This window comes from Oncorhynchus nerka, linkage group LG17 (assembly GCF_034236695.1).
Source record: "Oncorhynchus nerka isolate Pitt River linkage group LG17, Oner_Uvic_2.0, whole genome shotgun sequence".
Classification (NCBI taxonomy): Eukaryota; Metazoa; Chordata; class Actinopteri; order Salmoniformes; family Salmonidae; genus Oncorhynchus; species Oncorhynchus nerka.
The window spans coordinates 20,800,479-20,824,413 of NC_088412.1; the positions used below are offsets into that span (position 1 = coordinate 20,800,479).

A 23,935-nucleotide genomic window follows, 5' to 3' on the forward strand; every position below is an offset into this window, starting at 1 on the left:
TGTTTGGTTTACTGTAACTGCGTCAGCAGCAATAAGATTCTGTATGGTTTACTGTAACTGGCCAGCGTCAGCAGCAATAAGATTCTGTTTGGTTTACTGTAACTGGCCAGCGTCAGCAGCAATAAGATTCTGTTTGGGTTACTGTAACTGGCCAGCGTCAGCAGCAATAAGATTCTGTTTGGTTTACTGTAACTGGCCAGCGTCAGCATCAGTAAGATTCTGTTTGGTTTACTGTAACTGGCCAGCGTCAGCACCAATAAGATTCTGTATGGTTTACTGTAACTGGCCAGCGTCAGCACCAATAAGATTCTGTTTGGTTTACTGTAACTGGCCAGGGTCAGCAGCAATACGATTCTGTTTGGTTTACTGTAACTGGCCAGCGTCAGCAGCAGTAAGATTCTGTTTGGTTTACTGTAACTGGCCAGCGTTTCTGTTTGGTTTAGCAGCAATAAGATTCTGTTTGGTTTACTGTACTGGCCAGCGTCAGGCCAGCTGTTTGGTTTACTGTAACAATAAGATTCTGTTTGGTTTACTGTAACTGGCCAGCGTCAGCATCAGTAAGATTCTGTATGGTTTACTGTAACTGGCCAGCGTCAGCACCAATAAGATTCTGTTTGGTTTACTGTAACTGGCCAGCGTCAGCAGCAATACGATTCTGTTTGGTTTACTGTAACTGGCCAGCGTCAGCAGCAATAAGATTCTGTATGGTTTACTGTAACTGGCCAGCGTCAGCAGCAATAAGATTCTGTTTGGTTTACTGTAACTGGCCAGCGTCAGCAGCAATTCTGTTTGGTTTACTGTATTCTGTTTGGTTTTTACTGTAACTGGCCAGCGTCAGCAGCAATAAGATTCTGTTTGGTTTACTGTAACTGGCCAGCGTCAGCAGCAATAAGATTCTGTTTGGTTTACTGTAACTGGCCAGCGTCAGCATCAGTAAGATTATGTTTGGTTTACTGTAACTGGCCAGCATCAGCAGCAATACGATTCTGTTTGGTTTACTGTAACTGGTCTGTTTGGTTTACGTCAGCGTCAGCAATGCGATTCTGTTTGGTTTACTGTAACTGGCCAGCATCAGCAGCAATAAGATTCTGTTTGGTTTACTGTAACTGGTCAGCGTCAGCAGCAATACGATTCTGTTTGGTTTACTGTAACTGGCCAGCGTCAGCAGCAATAAGATTCTGTTTGGTTTACTGTAACTAGCCAGCGTCAGCACCAATAAGATTCTGTTTGGTTTACTGTAACTGGCCAGCGTCAGCAGCAATACGATTCTGTTTGGTTTACTGTAACTGGCCAGCGTCAGCAGCAGTAAGATTCTGTTTGGTTTACTGTAACTGGCCAGCGTCAGCAGCAATAAGATTCTGTTTGGTTTACTGTAACGGGCCAGTGTCAGCAGCAATAAGATTCTGTATGGTTTACTGTAACTGGCCAGCGTCAGCAGCAATAAGATTCTGTATGGTTTACTGTAACTGGCCAGCGTCAGCAGCAATAAGATTCTGTTTGGTTTACTGTAACTGGCCAGCGTCAGCAGCAATAAGATTCTGTTTGGTTTACTGTAACTGGCCAGCGTCAGCATCAGTAAGATTCTGTTTGGTTTACTGTAACTGGCCAGCATCAGCAGCAATACGATTCTGTTTGGTTTACTGTAACTGGTCAGCGTCAGCAGCAATACGATTCTGTTTGGTTTACTGTAACTGGCCAGCATCAGCAGCAATAAGATTCTGTTTGGTTTACTGTAACTGGTCAGCGTCAGCAGCAATACGATTCTGTTTGGTTTACTGTAACTGGCCAGCGTCAGCAGCAATACGATTCTGTTTGGTTTACTGTAACTGGCCAGCATCAGCAGCAATAAGATTCTGTTTGGTTTACTGTAACTGGTCAGCGTCAGCAGCAATACGATTCTGTTTGGTTTACTGTAACTGGCCAGCGTCAGCAGCAATAAGATTCTGTTTGGTTTACTGTAACTAGCCAGCGTCAGCATCAATAAGATTCTGTTTGGTTTACTGTAACTGGCCAGCGTCAGCATCAATAAGATTCTGTTTGGTTTACTGTAACTGGCCAGCGTCAGCAGCAATAAGATTCTGTTTGGTTTACTGTAACTAGCCAGCGTCAGCATCAATAAGATTCTGTTTGGTTTACTGTAACTGGCCAGCGTCAGCATCAATAAGATTCTGTTTGGTTTACTGTAACTGGCCAGCATCAGTGAGTGGACTCCTAGGGTTGAGATCTCCACAACGTTCAGTCTGTTAGTACACTGACTAATCTGGAAGTGTGACTGACAGGTAGCAGCCCACACAAAACAGCTATTTACACCCATCACAACTCTCTGTCGGTCTTTCTCTCTCTCATCTGTCCCTTTCTCTCTTTCCATCACAAGTCAGTCATTTTTATTATTTTACCAGGTCCTGTAAGCCATCACTAGCCAGCTTCTATCTCAAGGCCATCAGACTGTTAACTAGCCATCACTAGCCAGCTTCCACCAGGTTATGCAACCCTGCACCTTAGAGGCTGCTGCCCTATATTCATGGACTTGGAATCACTGGCCACTTAATAATGGAACACTAGTCACTTCAATAATGTTTAAATAATGTTTACATACTGCTTTACTAATCTCATATGTATATATTGTATTCTATTCTACTGTATTTTACCCAATACTACTCTGACATTGCTCAATCTAATATTTATATATTTCTTAGTTCAATTATTTTACTTTTAGGTGTGTGTGTGTTGTTGTGAATTGTTAGATACTACTGCATTGTTAGAGCTAGGTACACAAGCATTTGTACACACCCAAAATAACGTCTGCTAAATATGTGTCCAATAAAATGTTATTTAAGTTGACACATTCTCAGCAACAACCTAGGGAGTAGTTATAGGGATGAATGAGCCAATTGGAAGCTGGGGATGATTAGGTGGCCATGATGGTATGAGGGCGAAATTGGAAATTTAGCCAGGGCACCAGGGTTGGCACCTCTACTCTTACAATAAGTGCCATAGGATCTTTAGTGGAGACAAGATCAGTATTCCCCTTGAAACTCAAGAAACAGAGGGGTGAGACTAAACCATATTATATTGCAAGCTACCTTCATGGCTCATCGGCATTTATAGTGGCGAAGTTAGATAATTATACCTAATAAGGTGTGTAATGGATTCCTTCCCTGAGTTCTTAATTGTAGCAAGGTCTGGACTTGTTTGTTATTGAAGTGGTACAATACCGTGTGCTGTGTTGGGAGGAGTTTTGACTGGTGGAGGTGTGTGTGTGTCTCTTCGGCAGAAAAGCTAGTGCTTAATAAGATTGTATAGACTGTGTGGCGAGTTTTGGTGTGTGTCTCTCTTCTGCAGAGTTGCTGGCTAGTTGAGTTGTGTGTCTGTCTCTTCTGCAGTGGGCCTGAGTTTTGAGGTAGTCTTGGATGAAGGTGTGTGTGCCTTTTCTGCAGTGGGCCTAGTGCCTAATCAGGTTCCCTGCACGCCAGCTGTGTCCACAGCAAATAGCCACTTTGTCCCAGTGGAGAGGACACTCAACCAGCAGGGAGGGAGGAGGCCAGAAAGAACTGGGAGATTATCTCAACCTGCTGCCGCAGTGAGCGAGAGAGGGTGTGTGTGCGTGTATGTGTGTTTGTGTGCACACATGCACCCTTCCTCCCTTGTGTGTGTGTGTGTGTTTGCGCAAGAGACAGAGAGGGTGTGTACTGTATGTGAGCAAGCAGCGAGTCATTGTGTCTGCTACTCCACTTGCCGTTTGTAGTCTACTCTCCCACTCAAGTGTCCAGCTGGCAGACAGGAGATAGCTAGGGCCTTGGGACCAGGGACGACACAGTAAACAGACAAACAGGCTATAATTCCTAATGAGGAAAAGTGCTGTACCTGAACGGAAAGAGAAGTGGGGGCCATATTGACCTCTGCTGCTCCCCCATGCACACACAGACATGCACACATGCACACACACACTAATGCGAGGCCTATGTGTGTTTTAGTGTACTCGGGTCATGGTAGGTCTCAGGAGTGATGGTACTTAGGCAAGGGCAGCTGTGTCTCTGTGTGTTATAGACCAGAAGGTTTTCATCAATGCCTGCCTGCTCAATGCCCTGCCTGATCACAATGGCTGGGCTAGTTGCCTGGTCCCGTGGCTCATTGCAGTCAGTCAAATTGAAATAAATGAACTGCCAACCCTGACGGCAGGGTAATTGTTCATATGGAAATTGGATTGCCGTCGTCACACGAGCTTCCCTAAGCACTTCTAAAACAATTTCACTCAGATTGGTAGGAGGGGCGGAGCTCATACATTGTCTGAAAGACAGAGAGCTCTCCAGTCCATGCTTCATTTTAACAATGTGTCGTGGAGTCCGTTTTCCTTTTTCCTTTTACTGACTGGAGCGAGAAATAGGAGCACTAGGCACCGTGTAGCGCGCCTGACGTAGACATTAGTTTATGCTACTCCGTGTGCGCCACCAAACCATTTTGTCATATTGTCTATAGCACGCTTTATCACAGGCTCACAGAACACCCACGCACTGAGACGCACTGAGACGCACTGAGACGCACTGAGACTGACTGAGACACACTGAGACACTGAGACCGACAGACACACAGGACCAGACACACAGGACTCTCTCCGGGCTCCAAGGACTGGCGACTAATTTAATGGTGGCTCACTTTTATCAGCAGCATAACACTGAGAAAGCCTTTAATATCAAGACACCACCCGTCACTGTCAGGAATGGCATCTGCTGGTCAGAGAAGAAGAGATATAGAGAGAGAGGAGAGAGTGCTGATATGACAAATGCTGAATATGAATGCGGGCAACCGCCTTGCCGCCATATGGGGTGATATCCTATTATGGTTGTCGGTGGGGGGGTCTGTTATTTCTTTATTTATATCTCACTGTCTGCTCTGTTTAATGAGTGGTAGGTCTGAGAGCAGCACTCGTGCTGGGTTTGAAGATGTCTAATCAGCTACAGAGTGGTCGCATGCGTATCAAATGACACCCTATTCCTTATACAGTGCACTACTTTTGACCAGGGCCCATAGTGACCGGGGTCCATAGGGCTCTGGTCAAAAGAAGTGCACTACATAGGGAATAGGGTATCATATGGGACCCATTCAATGACTGTCTGTTCAGCATATTGGTGGAGATGTAATCAGCAGACACTCACTTCCTCCTCCTGCAGCCTGGCTGGAGTATTATCCTAGAGAATAGGATGTGTAGGGTCCTCTGTCTGTGCCAGAGAGGATGATGGGTAGGGTCCTCTGTCTGTGCCAGAGAGGATGATAGGTAGGGTCCTCTGTCTGTGCCAGAGAGGATGATGGGTAGGGTCCTCTGTCTGTGCCAGAGAGGACCTTTATGCTGCTGCTGTGGCCTGTGTCAAAGGGACACCCCGTGGTAGTCTGCACAAGTGTCTCTGGGTGGCAGGAAATCATTTTGCTGTCAGCACTGTGAGTGTGTTTGTGTGTGTGTTCACTCACGTGTGCTCATAGAATGCTCACACTGGCCATTTTTCAATTATCTTTCATTTTTCTCTGCTGGGAGATGTCTTTCCAGTCCAGATGTCTTAGGGAAGGGAGGGTGGAGAAGAGATAGTAGGCAGCCAGAAGCATGTGAGCACCAGGTAGCAGGACACACCCAGTCGTACAGGCCTGAAAAACCGGCCAACAAGTAGCTCCCCTAGAAAATGTCCCTTCCTCTCTCATTTCCCTTACTGTTTCCAAAGTTTGCAGACAAACCTGTGAAGTCAAGGCAGCCGGTAGCTAAACCATGAAGCCCTAATGAGAGATTAATGCTTCTAGTTTTTAAGTGGTTCTCTCCTGCACTGGAACACTGTTTTAATGGAACAATCAGGGACGAGGCTTTCTCAGGAGCGTCTCTCTTTCCAGATGTGCCTGCTTCGTTAGCGCCTCGCTCTTTTCATTCTGATTTATTCCCGGTCATTGGAGGCTTCATTAGCCAGCAACCGACTTATTATAGCAGCTTTTTCTTTATTCAGAATGGCCCAGCCTTTGTAGGAGGGGTGTTCCCAGCTGCCATGTCCTGTACAGGGGTGTGGAGAAATCTAAATACTTCTTCAGAGAAGTAGAGATGAGCTGGGACAGCCTGGGGACAAAGGAGCTGGGTTCCTCCTGTGTCACCACTCACCACCACAAGCTCTTTGAAGCCTCCTTAACTCCACTGTTCTGGATTAAGCCCATGAAACAAGTATGAAGAGTGATAGATGACAGAGGAGAGGAGACATCCTAGGAGAGAACGAGCTTCTTTGAAAAAGTGTGCAGGATTTATTTTGCAATGACCCACAGTGCAACATCTGAGGGAAGTTTTTATAACAGCAGATTTTTGTTGTTATAGGGAGTGAGAGGTTCGACTGCCCGAAAAGCTGCCCACTCGACCCCATCCCCTCCCCTCTTCTCCAGACCATCTCTGGAGACTTTCTCCCATTCCTCACTTCCCTCATCAACTCATCCCTGACCACTGGCTGCGCGTCCCCTCTGACTTCAAAATGGCCCGAGTTGCTTTCCTCCTCATCAAGAAACCAACACACGACTCTCTGACGTCAAAAACAACAGACCGGTATCCATGCTTTCTTTTCTAAAACGCTCTCTCTGACCAATTCTCTCATTATCACTCTCAGAACTATCTTCTTGACCCTAACCAATCAGGCTTCATGATAAGTCACTCAACCGAGACTGCTCTTCTCTGTCTCATGGAGGCTCTGAACCACGTACCCTTACAACTGGTGTCCCCCAGGGCGCAGTTCTAGGCCCTCTTCTGTCTGTACACCAAGTCACTCGGCTCCGTCATATCCTCACATGGTATCTCCTATCATTACTATGCGGATGATACTCAACTACTTTTCTCCTTCACCCCTTCTGACACCCAGGTGGCGACACGCTTCTCTGCGTGCCTGGCATTTATCTCAGCTTGAATTTCGGCCCACCACCTCAAGCTCAACCTCAAAAACACAGAGCTGCTCTTCCTCCTGGGGAAGGCATGCCCGCTCCAAGACCTCTTCATCACATTTGACAACTTCACGGTGTCCCCGTCCCAGAGTGCAAAGAACCTTGGATTGACCCTGGACAGCACCCTTTCATTCTCTGCAAACATCAAAGCAGTGACTCATTCCTGCAGGTTCATGCTCTATAACATCCGTAGAGTACGACCCTACCTCACACAGGAAGCGGAATTCAGGAACTTGTTATCTCCCGTCTGGACTACTGCAACTCTCTGTTGGCTGGTCTCCTCGCTTGTGCCATCAAACCCCGGCAATTTATCCAGAATTCTGCAGTCCGCCTGGTGTTCAACCTTCCCAAGATCTCCCATGTCACCCCGCTCCTCCGCACACTCCACTGGCTTCCATTCAAAGCTCACAACCACTACAAGACCATGATACTTGCCTACTGAGCAGCAAGAGAAACTGCTCAAACCTTACACCCAACCCGAGCACTCCATTCTGCCACCTCTGGCCTCTTGGCCCTCCCAAGCTCTTCTCTGTCCTGGCACCCCAGCTACCCCCTGAAGCTAGGATAGCAGAGTCCCTGCCCCCTGCCCATCTTTTAAACAGATCTGAAACCCTACCTCTTCAAAGTGTATCTTAAATAAATAATCTCACAGCACCCCCCCCCCCTACCACCCCCCCAACTTTTCTGATAGCTACTTTGAGGTAAAATGTATTTACTATGACTGTGATATGTGGTAATCCTACATAGCTATCTTAAGATGAATGCACTACTGTAAGTCACTCTGGATAAGAGCGTCTGCTCAATGACTAAAATGTGAAATGTAAATGAGAGATTTGCATGAATAGGCAAGAGAGCCTTTGAAGGGATAGAAGTAAGTTGAGCTGAGTTTTCTGTCACCCAAGTGAACACTTCCTGACAATTCTACTAACTATTGTAGCCTACATCTCAGTTTGGGAATGCTTACACAGTCTGTTTGATTGCACTGTACAAAGTCAGGGTCCTAAATCATTATACTGGGCTAGAAAAAGCAGCCAGTGACATTTTGAAAATCCATCTTTTTTGTTTGGAACATTTGAACAGGAATTTGGATAACTAGACTGACAGTGGATTATAGACATGGAGCATGAAATATGAGTGGATGGAAATGGAATACTCTCTTCTTTATAAACATGAGTCATTATCACTATAATGTAATGGCAATAATAAAACTTCAGGGTCGTCTATACTCTACACTAAACTAAGGCAGAATAACCCAAACAAAAGAGCAAAACAAGGTTAACTAAAAGGTTGATTAGGCTGGCTCAGCCTGGGATCTGCACACTGAACACATCTACACTCAATTGTTTTACAGAAAGCCCATGAACTACCCATTACTCTACATAGGCTCATTGGCTTTAGTGAGATACCCAGAGGGGCCATTGGTCACAAGTAACCCTGTAAAAGGTTCATCATTTCATAGGAGGGTAGGTAAATACTAGCCTAATAGGCTACATTGACACGTCTGTGAATAACTATGGCTGCTTTTACACAAGCAGCCCAATTGTGATATATGTTTTAATCTCTTATGACAATAATTGGTCAACAAATAAGAATTGGGCTCCGTGTGTAAATGCAGCCTTTGTAGGTGTTAAGAGACCAGGGTGACTTTCAGCCAAACATCATCCTGCTATTTTCTCGTTTCCCATAATAACAAGAGTAAAGACCTACCAAACACTCCTGGTGGGAGTAAGCACAGGGGGCGAGTTTATAACACCGTTTACATTTAAATGGAATTGTTTAAGAGTATGAATTAAACAGGGCAGATACATTTACCTAGAGAAATGGGGCTCTGAAAGGAATGAGGTTGTGAAATGAAAAAGCAAAATAAAATCAGGGACTAGGGGAGGACGGCCACTTTAATGCAAATGGGAGTAAGAGCTGAAATGAACTGGAGAGCAAACGTCTAATCAGTACTCTCCCCACTTAGTGCTCTGAGCAAAGGCAGGTTAACATAATAAATCACATATTCACAGGCAGCTAGGCACAGGCTGCCTCCTTCCCTCTATCTCTCCTCCCTCCACCTTACCACAGGCTTTTCAATTTGACCAATGTAGCTATGGACTTAACTGCCTAGGTGAAATGAGCAGGACCATATCTCTCTCTCGCTCTCTCTCTGTGTGTGTGTGTGTGTGTGTGTGTGTGTGTGTGTGTGTGTGTGTGTGTGTGTGTGTGTGTGTGTGTGTGTAGAATGCTTGTATACGTGTGTGCATATGCTTGTGGTGCATTGTGTGTGTGTGTTTCTGTATGTGTGTGCATGTAGGTGTGTATTTGAGTGTGAGAACTATACAGTGAAAGAGGTGGACCATTGCAGATTCAGCCACCTGCAGCTTTACATTACTGTTTTTTACAATCACTAACATCCTTTTGTCCAATCTGTTGTCACATTTTCAAAACTCTAAACACAATTAGCACAACATCCATCTGTTGTGGACTATACCATTAATTAATGTTGTTTTCACAGAATATGCAGTCAATTAACACATTTCTAAAATGCTTACATTTTCTTTACATACAAGCTTACCCAATACCAAAATTGTCATATTTACAAATGCTTGCACACAGCATGCCAGAAATGAAGACCTGATGTTCAAAACCTTAAATATAGTATAAAGCCTCTACTTCGGCAACAACGGCAGCTCAAAAGCTATATTGAAACAGCTGATAAGCATTTTTGAGTGAACAGACCATTGAGAAATAGCTGATTTACTGTAAGTTGTGTAAAATAGAAAAACCACAGCTGATTCCAATCTCAATCGGAGACTTTCAATTACATGGACATACACAGTAAAAAGGGGGCTCCTGGATTGATTTAGTTCAGTGTGGATACAGAACAACACAGAGGAGCAGAGAGAGAACAAATCCTATCTGGACAAGGGAGAGGAATAGTTGGACCAGCGAGAGGAGTAGCTGGACTAGGGAGAGGAGTAGCTGGACAAGGGAGAGGAATAGTTGGACCAGGGAGAGGAGTAGCTGGACAAGGGAGAGGAATAGTTGGACCAGGGAGAGGAGTAGCTGGACCAGGGAGAAGAATAGTTGGACCAGGGAGAGGAATAGCTGGACCAGGCAGAGGAGTAGCTGGTCCAGGCAGAGGAGTAGTTGGACCAGGGAGAGGAGTAGCTGGTCCAGGGAGAGGTATAGTTGGACCAGGGAGAGGAGTAGCTGGACCAGGGATAGGAGTAGCTGGACCAGGGAGAGGAATAGTGGGATCAGGCCATGGTAATATCACATAATACCATGGTATATCACTGAGAGAGGCTGGTGAAAGAGTCCAGCCTAATACCACGGTCTATCACTGAGAGAGGCTGGTCAAAGAGTCCAGCCTAATACCATGGTGTATCACTGAGAGAGGCTGGTGAAAGAGTCCAGCCTAATACCACGGTCTATCACTGAGAGGCTGGTCAAAGAGTCCAGCCTAATACCATAGTCTATCACTGAGAGAGGCTGGTCAAAGAGTCCAGCCTAATACCATGGTCTATCACTGAGAGAGGCTGGTCAAAGAGTCCAGCCTAATACTATGGTCTATCACTGAGAGAGGCTGGTCAAAAAGTCCAGCCTAATACCATGGTCTATCACTGAGAGAGGCTGGTCAAAGAGTCCAGCCTAATACCATGGTCTATCACTGAGAGAGGCTGGTCAAAGAGTCCAGCCTAATACCATGGTCTATCACTGAGAGGCTAGTCAAAGAGTCCAGCCTCATCTCAGACGGTCAACCGTGGCTTCCATTATCTGGAATTTTCAACAAACCAACAGGTAAGTAATGCATTTCACAAGGGCTTCTTCTATTATTACTGTTGCTATGTCCCATAGTAACTGTAGGCCACCAGTCCCAATGTAAATACGGGAAAAGGGCCACCGTTGATGTGCTGGGTCAGAGAGGAGCAAATACCACAATGTGTGCTGCGAGTGCTGGTTTGGTCCTGCAGAAATGTCAGATTGGTTCCTACAACACTAAGCGCCTTCTTTTGTTTTTAGATGACCTCCACCAACAACTGGTGCCAGAAGCAGAAAGGGAAGAGGTGGGAGGAAACATGAGGACATGTGTGATTGCATGGGGCAAAGTATCATTCCTCCATTCACATGCAAACTGGTCTGAAGCCCATCCAAGAATGCCCCCCCTACCTTTCCTCCCCCTACTCCCCCTACTCACCTTTCCCCCTCCCCTACTCACCTTTCCCCCTCCCCCTACTCACCTTTCCTCCCCCTACTCAACTTTCCTCCCCCTACTCACCTTTCCTCCCCACTACTCACCTTTCCTCCCCCTACTCACCTAACCCCCCTACTCACCTTTCCTCCCCACTACTCACCTTTCTTCCCCACTACTCACCTTTCCTCCCCACCTTTCCTCCCCCTACTCAACTTTCCTTCCCCCTACTCACCTTTCCTTCCCCCTACTCACCCCCCTACTCACCTTTCCTTCCTCCTACTCACCTTTCTTCAACACCATTGAAGATTTATTTTCTGCCTGGAGGTGGAAAGTGTCTGATCATCGGCCACATGACCAAATGTCCCTCCTGGATGCAGTGGATGCCGGCTGCAGAGACATCTCAGCTGAAGACTGTCGGGGGGATAAGGCAGGCCAAGCATTTCTATCCAAGGTGCAGAGACCTCTCAGGTGAAGACTGCCAGGGGTGGATAAGGCAGGCCAAGCATTTTTATCCAAGGTGCAGAGACCTCTCAGGTGAAGACTGCCAGGGGTGGATAAGGCAGGCCAAGCATTTCTATCCAAGGTGCAGAGACCTCTCAGGTGAAGACTGCCAGGGGTGGATAAGGCAGGCCAAGCATTTCTATCCAAGGTGCAGAGACCTCTCAGGTGAAGACTGCCAGGGGTGGATAAGGCAGGCAAATCGTTTCTATCCAAGGTGCAGAGACCTCTCAGCTGAAGACTGTCAGGGGTGGATAAGGCAGGCCAAGCGTTTCTATCCAAGGTGCAGAGACATCTCAGCTGAAGACTGCCAGGGGTGGATAAGGCAAACCAAGTGTTTCTATCCAAGGTGCAGAGACATCTCAGCTAAAGACTGCCAGGGGTGGATAAGGCAGGCCAAGCGTTTCTATCCAAGGTGCAGAGACATCTCAGCTAAAGACTGTCAGGGGTGGATAAGGCAGGCCAAGCGTTTCTATCCAAGGTGCAGAGACCTCTCAGCTGAAGACTGTCAGGGGTGGATAAGGCAGGCCAAGCGTTTCTATCCAAGGTGCAGAAACATCTCAGCTAAAGACTGTCAGGGGTGGATAAGGCAGGCCAAGCGTTTCTATCCAAGGTGCAGAGACATCTCAGCTAAAGACTGTCAGGGGTGGATAAGGCAGGCCAAGCGTTTCTATCCAAGGTGCAGAGACATCTCAGCTAAAGACTGTCAGGGGTGGATAAGGCAGGCCAAGCGTTTCTATCCAAGGTGCAGAGACATCTCAGCTGAAGACTGTCAGGGGTGGATAAGGCAGGCCAAGCGTTTCTATCCAAGGTGCAGAGACATCTCAGCTGAAGACTGCCAGGGGTGGATAAGGCAGGCCAAGTGTTTCTATCCAAAGTGCAGAGACATCTCAGCTGAAGACTGCCAGGGGTGGATAAGGCAGGCCAAGCGTTTCTATCCAAGGTGCATAGCGAGAGACGACATAAGATGTGATGTGGACGAGAACATGTGCCCAAATGCTGAAGATGGTATAGATTAGAACAGAACGGGGCATTGATTTGAACCAAAGGCCATGTATGTTGGATGTGTTGTTGAACCAAAGGTCATGTATGTTGGATGTGTTGTTGAACCAAAGGCCATGTATGTTGGATGTGTTGTTGAACCAAAGGCCATGTATGTTGGATGTGTTGTTGAACCAAAGGCCATGTATGTTGGATGTGTTGTTGAACCAAAGGTCATGTATGTTGGATGTGTTGTTGAACCAAAGGCCATGTATGTTGGATGTGTTGTTGAACCAAAGGCCATGTATGTTGGATGTGTTGTTGAACCAAAGGCCATGTATGTTGGATGTGTTGTTGAACCAAATGCCATGTATGTTGGATGTGTTGTTGATCAATGGCAGCAACTTCATGTTGCTAATAAAGCTTTTACTGCAGCAGTTCTGTCACTTACTATTTCTTCTACTGTACATTGTACAGATGACTCATTGACTTTTAGATAGTATGTTGCCAAAAATGCACACATTTGACACTCAAACAAAAAATGTAGAGTGGTTTACAGTAAAAGGAAACTGAGTTATAAAAAACAATGGATTTCATTTTGTCTATTGTCTGCAGGTAGAACTGAAACATGAAAAGTAATACAGTTTTCGTAATGCCATCAACTGTTAGTATTTTGAAAGTCGTTGTGCTATGATTGACTATACGTTACTCTTGGATAGAAAACATGTGCTAGTGTTTTGACAGAATGATTAGATATTGAGTCGGGTTTGCCGTGTTTTGATAGTTAAATGTATATAGAGAAAGTTTATTTGCATTATTGAAATGAAGAGTTTTTCTATTTGGCTAATTGTGTGTTGCTATGGCTATGTTAAGAGTTAGGAAAAAGTATCTTAAGTATAGGTAAACGCTTGTTAGCAATTGTAAAAAAAACTGTAACCACAGCATGGGCAATCAGCAGCGAGGGAGGAGGATGCCGTTGGCCTCCTGCTGTTTGCAAGTGTGTGGCTGTTTTTGTGTATCAAAGGACGCTGTGTGATCTTATTCCCCCACTAAACAAAGCAACCGGCTTACTGAACATATTGTATTTCCTCTTGCTAAAAGGAGAAGAGAAAGAACATGATGAATGTTTGCCAAGATCTGTCGACAGACTGCCATTGTTCAGTTTCAAAGTACGGCTTTGAGATGTAGTTATTGGCCTTATTCTATCCAGCCGTGGGAGTTCCTCTGTAAAGTGTATCCATAAATTCAATCAAATCTAACAATAAAGCATCTTTGTTAAACTTGGTTACCCACATGAAAACAATTCTATAGTATACCATGATAAAAATACTATAAAATCAAATGTTATTTGTCACATAGTGGCGTTGAACGTTGAGCTGTTGTCAATGAACAGCTTTCTCACGTAGGTGTTCTTTTTGTCCAAGTGGAATAGGCCAGTGTGGAGTGCAATAGAGATTGCGTCATCTGTAGATCTGTTTAGGTGGTATGTGAATTGGAGTGGGTCCAGGGTGTCTGGGATGCTGGTGTTGACATTAGCCATGACCAGCCTTTCAAAGCATTTTGTGGCTACAGATATAAGTGCTTCGGGGCGATAGTCATTTAGACAGGTTACATTACATTTACATTTACATTTAAGTCATTTAGCAGACGCTCTTATCCAGAGCGACTTACAAATTGGTGCGTTCACCTTAAGACATCCAGTGGAACAGCCACTTTACAATAGTGCATCTAAATCTTTTAAGGGGGGGGGGGGGGATGAGAAGGATTACTTTATCCTATCCTAGGTATTCCTGAAAGAGGTGGATGTTACCTTGTTATCCAAGGTTACCTTGGAGTCTTTGGGCAACCGGACTATGGTTCTCTGCTTTATACATGAAGGTATTACAGACTGGGTCAGGGAGAGGTTGAAAATGTCAGGGAAGACACTTGACAGCTGGTCAGAGCATGCTCTGAGTACACTTCCTGGTAATCCGTCTGGCCCTGCGTCCGTGTGAATGTTAACCTATTTAAAGGTCTTTCTCATATTGGCTACGGAGAGAGTGATCACAGTTTGTGCTCTCACGCATGGTTCAGTGTTGCTTGCCTCGAAGCGAGCATAGAAGGCATTTGGCATCTGGGTTAGTGTCCCACCTCTACAAAGTGGCAGCTCTAGCTTTTAGCTCAGTGCGGATGTTGCCTGTAATCCATGGCTTTTCGAGCATCTTTTCGTGACAAAATATTGCGCTTAAAACGGGCACGTTTTTTTATCCAATAATGACATAGCGCCCCCATAGGTTGAAGAGGTTAATGAAGCCGGTGACTGATGTGGTAAACTCCTCAATGCCATCAGATGAATTGTGGGACATATTCCAGTCTGTGCTAGCAAGACAGTTCTGAATCTTAGCATCCGCGTCATTGGACCACATCCGAATTGAGCACATTGAGTCACTGGTACCTCCTGTTTGACTTTTTGCTTGTAAGCAGGAATCCGGAGGAAAGAGTTAATGTCAGATTTGCCAAATGGGAGGGTGAGGGAGAGCTTTGTATGTGTTTATTTGTGTGTATTAAAGGTAATCTAGAGTTTATTTTTTGCACAGGTGATATGCTGGTGGAAATAAGGTAAAACAGTTTTACATTTTCCTGCATTAAAATCCCCGGACCATGAGAAACGACGGCTCTGGCTGAGCATTTTGTTGTAGGTTAATGTCCCTATATATGTCGTTGAGGGTAGTCTTAGTGCCAGCATCGGTTTGTGGTGGTAAATAAACAGCTTCGAAAAATAAATAAAACTATCTTGGTAAATAGTATGGTCTACAGCTCATCATGAGGTATTTTAACTCAGGTGAGCAGAACCTCGAGACCACCTTAATATTAGAGATCACGCACAAGCTGTTGTTAACAAAGCTACACACGCCCAAACCCTTTAGTTTACGAGACAATTCTGTTCTATCCTGCTGATGCAAAGAAAAACCAGCTACATTTATATTAACAATGTCGTTGTTCCGCCACGACTCTGTGAAGCATAGGATATTACAGTTTTTCAGGTCACCGACTCTGTGAAGCATAGGATATTACAGTTTTTCAGGTCCCCGACTCTGTGAAGCATAGGATATTACAGTTTTTCAGGTCCCCGACTCTGTGAAGCATAGGATATTACAGTTTTTCAGGTCCCCGACTCTGTGAAGCATAGGATATTACAGTTTTTCAGGTCCCCGACTCTGTGAAGCATAGGATATTACAGTTTTTCAGGTCCCGTTGATAGAATAGGCATGAACCTAGCTTGTCTAATTTGTTCTCCAGTGATTGTACATTTGCCAGTATAACAGAGGGTAGAGGTTGTTTATGTACTCGTCGTCGTAGTTTCATCAGGCTGCCCCCACATCATCATGTATATCGTAGTTTCATCAGGCTGCCCCAACATCATCATGTATATCGTAGTTTCATCAGGCTGCCCCCACATCGTCCTGTATATCGTAGTTTCATCAGGCTGCCCCCACATCGTCCTGTATATCGTAGTTTCATCAGGCTGCCCCCACATCGTCATGTATATCGTAGTTTCATCAGGCTGCCCCCACATCGTCATGTATATCGTTTCATCAGTTTCATCAGGCTGCCCCCCCCACATCGTCCTGTATATCGTAGTTTCATCAGGCTGCCCCCACATCGTCATGTATATCGTAGTTTCATCAGGCTGCCCCCACATCATCATGTATATCGTAGTTTCATCAGGCTGCCCCCACATCATCATGTATATCGTAGTTTCATCAGGCTGCCCCCACATCGTCATGTATATCGTAGTTTCATCAGGCTGCCCCCACATCATCATGTATATCGTAGTTTCATCAGGCTGCCCCCACATCATCATGTATATCGTAGTTTCATCAGGCTGCCCCCACATCATCATGTATATCGTAGTTTCATCAGGCTGCCCCCACATCATCATGTATATCGTAGTTTCATCAGGCTGCCCCCACATCGTCATGTATATCGTAGTTTCATCAGGCTGCCCCCACATCATCATGTATATCGTAGTTTCATCAGGCTGCCCCCACATCGTCATGTATATCGTAGTTTCATCAGGCTGCCCCCACATCGTCATGTATATCGTAGTTTCATCAGGCTGCCCCCACATCGTCATGTATATCGTAGTTTCATCAGGCTGCCCCCACATCATCATGTATATCGTAGTTTCATCAGGCTGCCCCCACATCATCATGTATATCGTAGTTTCATCAGGCTGCCCCCACATCGTCATGTATATCGTAGTTTCATCAGGCTGCCCCCACATCGTCATGTATATCGTAGTTTCGTCAGGCTGCCTCGCCGTCTTTTCCTCTACCGAGTGTCGGGATTAGAGCCTGGTCCCGGGTGAGCAGTATGTCTGAGTCATTGAAGTAGTATTCTTCATCCAAATCAAAGTTAGTGATCGCTGTACTGATGTCCAGAAGCTCTTTTTGATAACAGGAAACTTTGGCGAAAACATTATGTTAAAAAAAACAACCTCTCAGCGATTCACTGTGTTTTTGCAGACTTTACTGTAGTATTCACTGTAGTGTTTTTGTGTCATGATGAAACACCTCTACATAGAGAAAAGGGGAATGTCCACTCACTGTTGTGCTGCTCCCATGTGATGCCTTAGGTGACACCATCACAACTTTTCAAGCAATATAGTGTGCATCACCCCTAATCCTCTCCTCTGTCTCTCCTCTCTTCTCAAGAGATGACAAGCTGGGTCCAGGCCGCTCTTCTTCTCCTCTGTCTCCTCCTGTTATGCCTGTCTGCAACCGGGAACCAGCTGCAGGAGGAGGCGCTCCTGGACTTCTCCTCCATAACGCCCATCAACAACGTGGTTCAGGACCCCCGCAGCGGGCGCGTCTACCTGGGTGCCGTCAACACCATCTACCAGCTGGATGAGGCGCTGCGTGAAGAGGCCCGCACCGTGACTGGCCCCAAGGAGGATGCCCGCACCTGCACCCCGCCTGTCTCCACTCCGTACTGCCAGGACACCAAGCCCAGCCCTAATGTCAACAAGCTGCTGCTGGTGCACCCATCCAACGGCTCACTGATCGTCTGTGGGTCCCGCTACCGGGGAATCTGTTCCCTCCTCAACCTGAGCAACGTGGAGCAGCAACTGTACTACAGTGACTCTAAGGGGGAGAGGACTTATGTGGCTAGCATAGAGGACGGTGTAGCCGTGGTGGCCGTCATGTCTACATACATTAATAAAGACGGCAACACCTTTAATGTGTTTCTGGTGGGAAAGGGCTACGGCAGCCTGGACAGCTCCAAACTCATCAGCACACGCATCCTCCAGGACTACCGCGACTGGGTGGTATTCGAGAGCATCATCGAGGCGTCCACCGTGCAGGCAACACCCTTCGTGCCCAAGTACCTGCATGACTTCCGCCACGCCTTCAAGGAGGAGGGCTTTGTCTACTTCCTGTTCTCCAGGACCATGGGAAGCACCGATAACAAGAACTTCACCTTTGTGTCTCGACTGTGTGAGGACGACCCTCACTACTACTCTTACACAGAGCTGCAGCTCAACTGTGGCCCGGGGAACAGGTACAACAAGGTGCAGGCAGCCTATGTGGCATCCCCAGGTAAAGAGCTGGCCCGGGGGATGACAGAGTCGGGTCAGTATGGTAAGGTCCTCGCCTGGCACAAGGTGCTGTTCATGGTGGCCAGCCCGGATGACGACGGCGCCGATTCGGCCCTGTGCATGTACCCTCTAAACACCATCAATGAGAGGCTGGTGGACATAATCAGTGCCTGCTACAGCGACTCGGGCAAGATCGCAGGCATCCCAGCTGTGGACATCCCCTACTCCTACAAGACAGACGAGTTCTGCACCTCCCATATCGACGTAAGTAGCTTAGCCTTTATCATCCACTTCAAAGGACAGAGACAGAAGAAACAGAGTCAGTGATTTTAAAATAATTTCCCTTTTAATCAATAATGTAAATATATGACACCTTTGGTTTTCAGGCCCTTTGTTTCCAGTTTTTTATTTATTTTTGTCTGAAGGGATCCTGCTGGCTATATCTCTCCTCTCCTTGAAAAGATAGATTGATTTCAGGGATATAGTAGTTCTCTTATCTCTTAAATCTCTCTCCCTCTGCAGAAAGACACTCTGAACAACTATAAGTGTGGGGCAGACTTCCTTCCCTCTCCACTGGCCAGTAAGCCAGAGTTTGCCCAGCAGGCGAAGGCGGTCATCATCAGGAGGGGCCTGCTGACCGCTGTGGCCATCGCTGTGGAGAATGACCACACTATCGCCTTCCTGGGGAACAGCTTGGGGGAGGTGTACAAGGTAAGGAGAGGGTGGAATGGGATGTGTGGGAGTGGGTGGTTTTTGGAGGTGTGCAAGGTAATGTCTAGGGAAAGTGTACAAGGTAAGGGGCTATGGGAAGAGTCGATGGTAAGGGGCTAGGGGAAGTGTACAAGTTAAGGGGCTAGGGGCAGTGTACAAGGTAAGGGGCTAGGGGAAGTGTACAAGTTAAGGGGCTAGGGGAAGAGTAGACGGTAAGGGGCTAGGGGAAGAGTAGACGGGGGCTGAGGGAGTAGACGGTAGGGGAAGAGTGTACAAGGTAAGGGGCTAGGGGAAGTGTACAAGGTAAGGGGCTAGGGGCAGTGTACAAGTTAAGGGGCTAGGGGAAGAGTAGACGGTAAGGGCTGGGGAAGAGTAGACGGTAAGGGAAGTGTACAAGGTAAGGGGCTAGGGGAAGAGTAGACGGTAAGGGGCTAGGGGAAGAGTAGACGGTAAGGGGCTAGGGGAAGAGTAGACTGTAAGGGGCAGTGTACAAGGTAAGGGGCTAGGGGCAGTGTACAAGGTAAGGGGCTAGGGGAAGAGTACAAGGTAAGGGGCTAGGGGCAGTGTACAAGGTAAGGGGCTAGGGGAAGTGTACAAGGTAAGGGGCTAGGGGCAGTGTACAAGGTAAGGGGCTAGGGGCAGTGTACAAGGTAAGGGGCTAGGGGCAGTGTACAAGGTAAGGGGCTAGGGGCAGTGTACAAGGTAAGGGGCTAGGAGAGGATGCAATGATAGAGAGAGTTGTTGGTAGACAGATTATTTTGTTAGCCTAGCGTGTGTTGAGAAGGAGCCTAGCATATGTTGAGAAGGAGCCTAGCGTGTGTTGAGAAAGAGCCTAGCAAATGTTGAGAAGGAGCCTAGCGTGTGTTGAGAAAGAGCCTAGCATGTGTTGAGAAGGAGCCTAGCATGTGTTGCGAAGGAGCCTAGCATGTGTTGAGAAGGAGCCTAGCATATGTTGAGAAGGAGCCTAGCGTGTGTTGAGAAAGAGCCTAGCGTGTGTTGAGAAGGAGCCTAGCGTGTGTTGAGAAGGAGCCTTGCATGTGTTGAGAAGGAGCCTAGCGTGTGTTGAGAAGGAGCCTAGCGTGTGTTGAGAAGGAGCCTAGCGTGTGTTGAGAAGGAGCCTAGCATATGTTGAGAAGGAGCCTAGCATGTGTTGAGAAGGAGCCTAGCATGTGTTGAGAAGGAGCCTAGCATGTGTTGAGAAGGAGCCTAGCATGTGTTGAGAAGGAGCCTAACATATGTTGAGAAGGAGCCTAGCATGTGTTGAGAAGGAGCCTAGCATGTGTTGAGAAGGAGCCTAGCATATGTTGAGAAGGAGCCTAGCATATGTTGAGAAGGAGCCTAGCATGTGTTGAGAAGGAGCCTAGCATGTGTTGAGAAGGAGCCTAGCGTGTGTTTAGTGTTCTGTGTTGAGTTGTTTGTCTGGTTCTGCCTGGCAGGTTCATCTGACTGCCAACCCAGAGGTGTACAGTCAAGTGCCAGGGGACACCACAGGGAAACGCGTCAACAAAAAACTCTTCTTTGACACTAGCCACAGCCACCTGTATATCACCACTGAGAAAAAGGTACAGTCCTCCATTAGCATTCTGTACAGACCTCCAGACAGTACTTCTGTTTGTCAGTCATTGTTGTTATTGCTGTGGAGAGAGAAAGGGAAAGACCCTGTGTGTTAACTACAGCTAGAGGAAGTAATGTTGATACTGTTTATGTTGTTGACTGCATGCTACTATAGATCATCAAGATTTTTAAGTGAATTTCAACGCTACAGACATGTCAGGGTTCCGATAAACCTCCAGTCCTGACATGTTTGTATCTCTAAGGTCCCACTGTAATGCTGTTTGTGTGGACTGTGTCTGTGCATTCTTACTGTAGATCACCAAGGTGCCAGTGCAGACATGCCATCTGAAAACAGACTGCCAGTCCTGTGTGTCGCCATGGGACCCCTACTGTGGCTGGTGTGTTCTGGAGGGCAGGTAAGAAAATACTTTATACAAACTCCCAATCATTTTATGGAGGGAACCAGATAAGCGTATATCTCAGAGCCATGTCCCTCTAAACAGAGCTAGATAGGGCCTGCCTCCATCAGCAGAGTGTAGATGTGTATTAAGAGCATCCTGTCGGTCTGTATCACCGCCTGGTACGGAAATTGCACCGTCCGCAAATGCAGGGCTCTCCAGAGGGTGGTGCAGTCAGCCCAACGCATTACTGAGGGCACACTGCCTGCCCTCCAGGGCATCTACAGCACCTGGTGTCACAGGAAGGACGTTAAGATCATCAAAGACCTCAGCCACCCGAGCCACGGCCGGTTCACCCTGCTACCATCTAGAAGGTGGAGACAGTACAGGTGCTTCAAAGCTGGAACCGAGAGACTGATAAACAGCTTCTATTTCCAGGCCATCAGACTGTTAAACAGTCCCCACTAGTGGCCTCCACCCAGTACCCTTCCCCGAACCTTAGTCAACGTTTCCTTTCTGCTACCACCCGTTATTCTACCCTGCACCTTAGAGACTGCTGCCCTATTTACATAGAGTCATGTCTTTACTATGGATTAAATGATATATGACATGCTATTTTATCACATCAATTCTCTGTAATTAATATTACCTGATTAAACTAATCATGTAAATGTAATTAACTAGATGTCGGGGCACCACGGAAGAATGTTTATAGCGCTGTTGTCTTCCGAATAGACTCTTAAAGATCTGGTGGTCTTTTATATCAATAGCAGTCAATTAATCGTCACCTTATTCAGCCTCATCTGAACATCGTAAAATTCTTGGTTATCTTCACGAACCCTGGTTAACAAGCTGAATCAGCAGTATAACATTTTTTATTTTTTATTATTTTACTAAATACCGAAATAATCACACAGAGTTACATATACACAGGATGGATCATACATTGATTATTAATTATGTCATAAAAGAAAACGTCCCTAGTGGACAAAACTGATATGATGACTGGTTACACAAAGAAAGGGGCTTGGGTTTCAATGAAAGAGCAGGAAGACTAAGAACAAAAGGATTGGGTCTCTATCGGACCCTGAGAAGGGTGTGTGGTAGAACGAATATGTTGTAGTATCCTGTCGTTCTGAAGAGATTGTCTGTCCTTTCCTAGGCCACGCACGTTTACAGCTGCTGCTGATAACTCAACGTCTAGGATGTATCACTTCTTTAGTGAATAAGAGTTCAAAGTTCATACCAAGTTGCCGTACTCAGCTCATGCTATATTCTGGCTGGCGTAGTTGAAATTCTTCCTTCCAGCGTGGCGATCGTCACCTCCACGTTGAAATTAGCCCTTTTAAACGTATGGACACCAGTCCTCCCTTCGTCGGGAACATAAGTTAATTTCATTAGGTTGTAATCGATATTAGCCCTTTTAAACGTATGGACATCAGTCCTCACGTCATCGGGAACACAAGGTTGACTTTCGTCAACGGGCTTTTGTAGTGTGGGAGAGACGGTGTGCTTCATAGTTCTCAACCAATGTCTGTTCACTTGGGCAGGGCCACTGAGTGAGCATAGTTCACTGATGAAAACAATTCTCTCATTTAGAAGCTAAAATTACATTTAATCTTTTCACAAATAGTTTCATATTTAAACATTTAAATTGCACAACAATTCCATGTGAATCTGACTAGAATGTGATGACTTTCCAACATACAATTTATGTCATCCTATCATGAGTAATAATGTCTCAGACGACAACTGATCTGACATAATATTCTTTAAGTACCAATGGATACTTTCAACTGGTTGTATTTACTGACATATTGTTCCGTTCCCAACCTTTTAATGTTACCATACTCTCTCTATGTTAACAAAGGGCTTTCCAAGAGACCATTTTGTAGAGTATGTAGTGGAAATTTCCTGTATTTACCAAATCATGAGAGCAAACCACACACAAGTCAGAGTTATCATAAAGCCCATCTTTAATTATATGAGCTCCATCACAACCCTGTGACTCGCAAATCAATTCAGTGTCTATAAATGAATTCTCTGAGAGTGCTTACAAAACAGTTCTTAGTATCATTTATAGCGTAGACACACCCATCTCAACTCACATGACGAATATCAGATCTTAGGAACATTACAAAGGAAGATTTTACTTGAGAGAGGAGTATTCCATAGCCAGACAGCATTAGCTATAAATTATCGTTCAGTTTGCTCTCCTAAAACGAGGTTCTACTTCTCGTTCTTGGTATAACATAGTACCAAGACATTAGGATATATATCAATTGTCATTTTAGACACTCCCATTCTGGACAAGCTCACAGAGACACAGTGACTGGCACACAGACATTGTGGAGCCAAGAGATAATTGGTTCCCCCTCAATCATCCCTTCACATGGTTTAAAAGATATGTTTACATATGAAGACAAGCTTGACCTCTCCCCTCTCTGTGACCCAAGTAACTGAACCCTGACAGAGAACAGATAACTGCAACCGGCCAACAGTATTATCCAAAAATAGACATTCTAATGACATATCTCACATAAGCATGAAATAAAAACAATAAAACATATTATCTATAAATGTTACCTAAATAATTCTGATTCCGCCACGACAAGTGGAGAGAGAAAAGGGGGAAAGGTATTTATGGGGGTCATAAACCTCACCAACAGGGCAACGTGATGACAATAGAGTCAATGAACACTGGTCACTTTAATAATGTTTACATACTGTTTTACTCACTTCATATGTATATACTGTATTCTAGTCAAGGTTCATCCTATATAACTATTGCTGTACACATCTTTCATATCCTGTCCAGATTGTCTACACACACACCCTTATATACATGTATATATATACTGTATATTTATATTCCAGACTCGTTCTGATATTTCTTCATTTCTTTCTTTAAATTTATGGGGATTTGTGTGTACTGTTTTGTATTGTTAGGTATACTGCACTGTTGGAGCTAAAAACTTAAGCATTTCGCTGCACCTGCGATAACATCTGCTAAATATGTGTACACGATACACTAACATTTGATCTGATTTGATTGATCTGCTCTGTTTCAACAACCTGGGC

General features: G+C 45.7%; 1 protein-coding gene across 1 annotated transcript in view; it reads left to right on the forward strand.

Moving 5' to 3' along the window:
- Positions 1 to 23,935, forward strand: part of LOC115144865 (plexin-B2-like) — a 256,416-nt gene that overhangs the window by 190,408 nt on the left and 42,073 nt on the right. Inside the window, exons 3-6 of the mRNA XM_029685963.2 lie at positions 17,308 to 18,455; positions 18,714 to 18,902; positions 20,339 to 20,464; positions 20,772 to 20,872. Of these exons, the coding sequence (XP_029541823.1) occupies positions 17,310 to 18,455; positions 18,714 to 18,902; positions 20,339 to 20,464; positions 20,772 to 20,872 (1,562 nt within the window). The 5' untranslated portion in view covers positions 17,308 to 17,309. The remainder of the gene's footprint in view (positions 1 to 17,307; positions 18,456 to 18,713; positions 18,903 to 20,338; positions 20,465 to 20,771; positions 20,873 to 23,935) is intronic.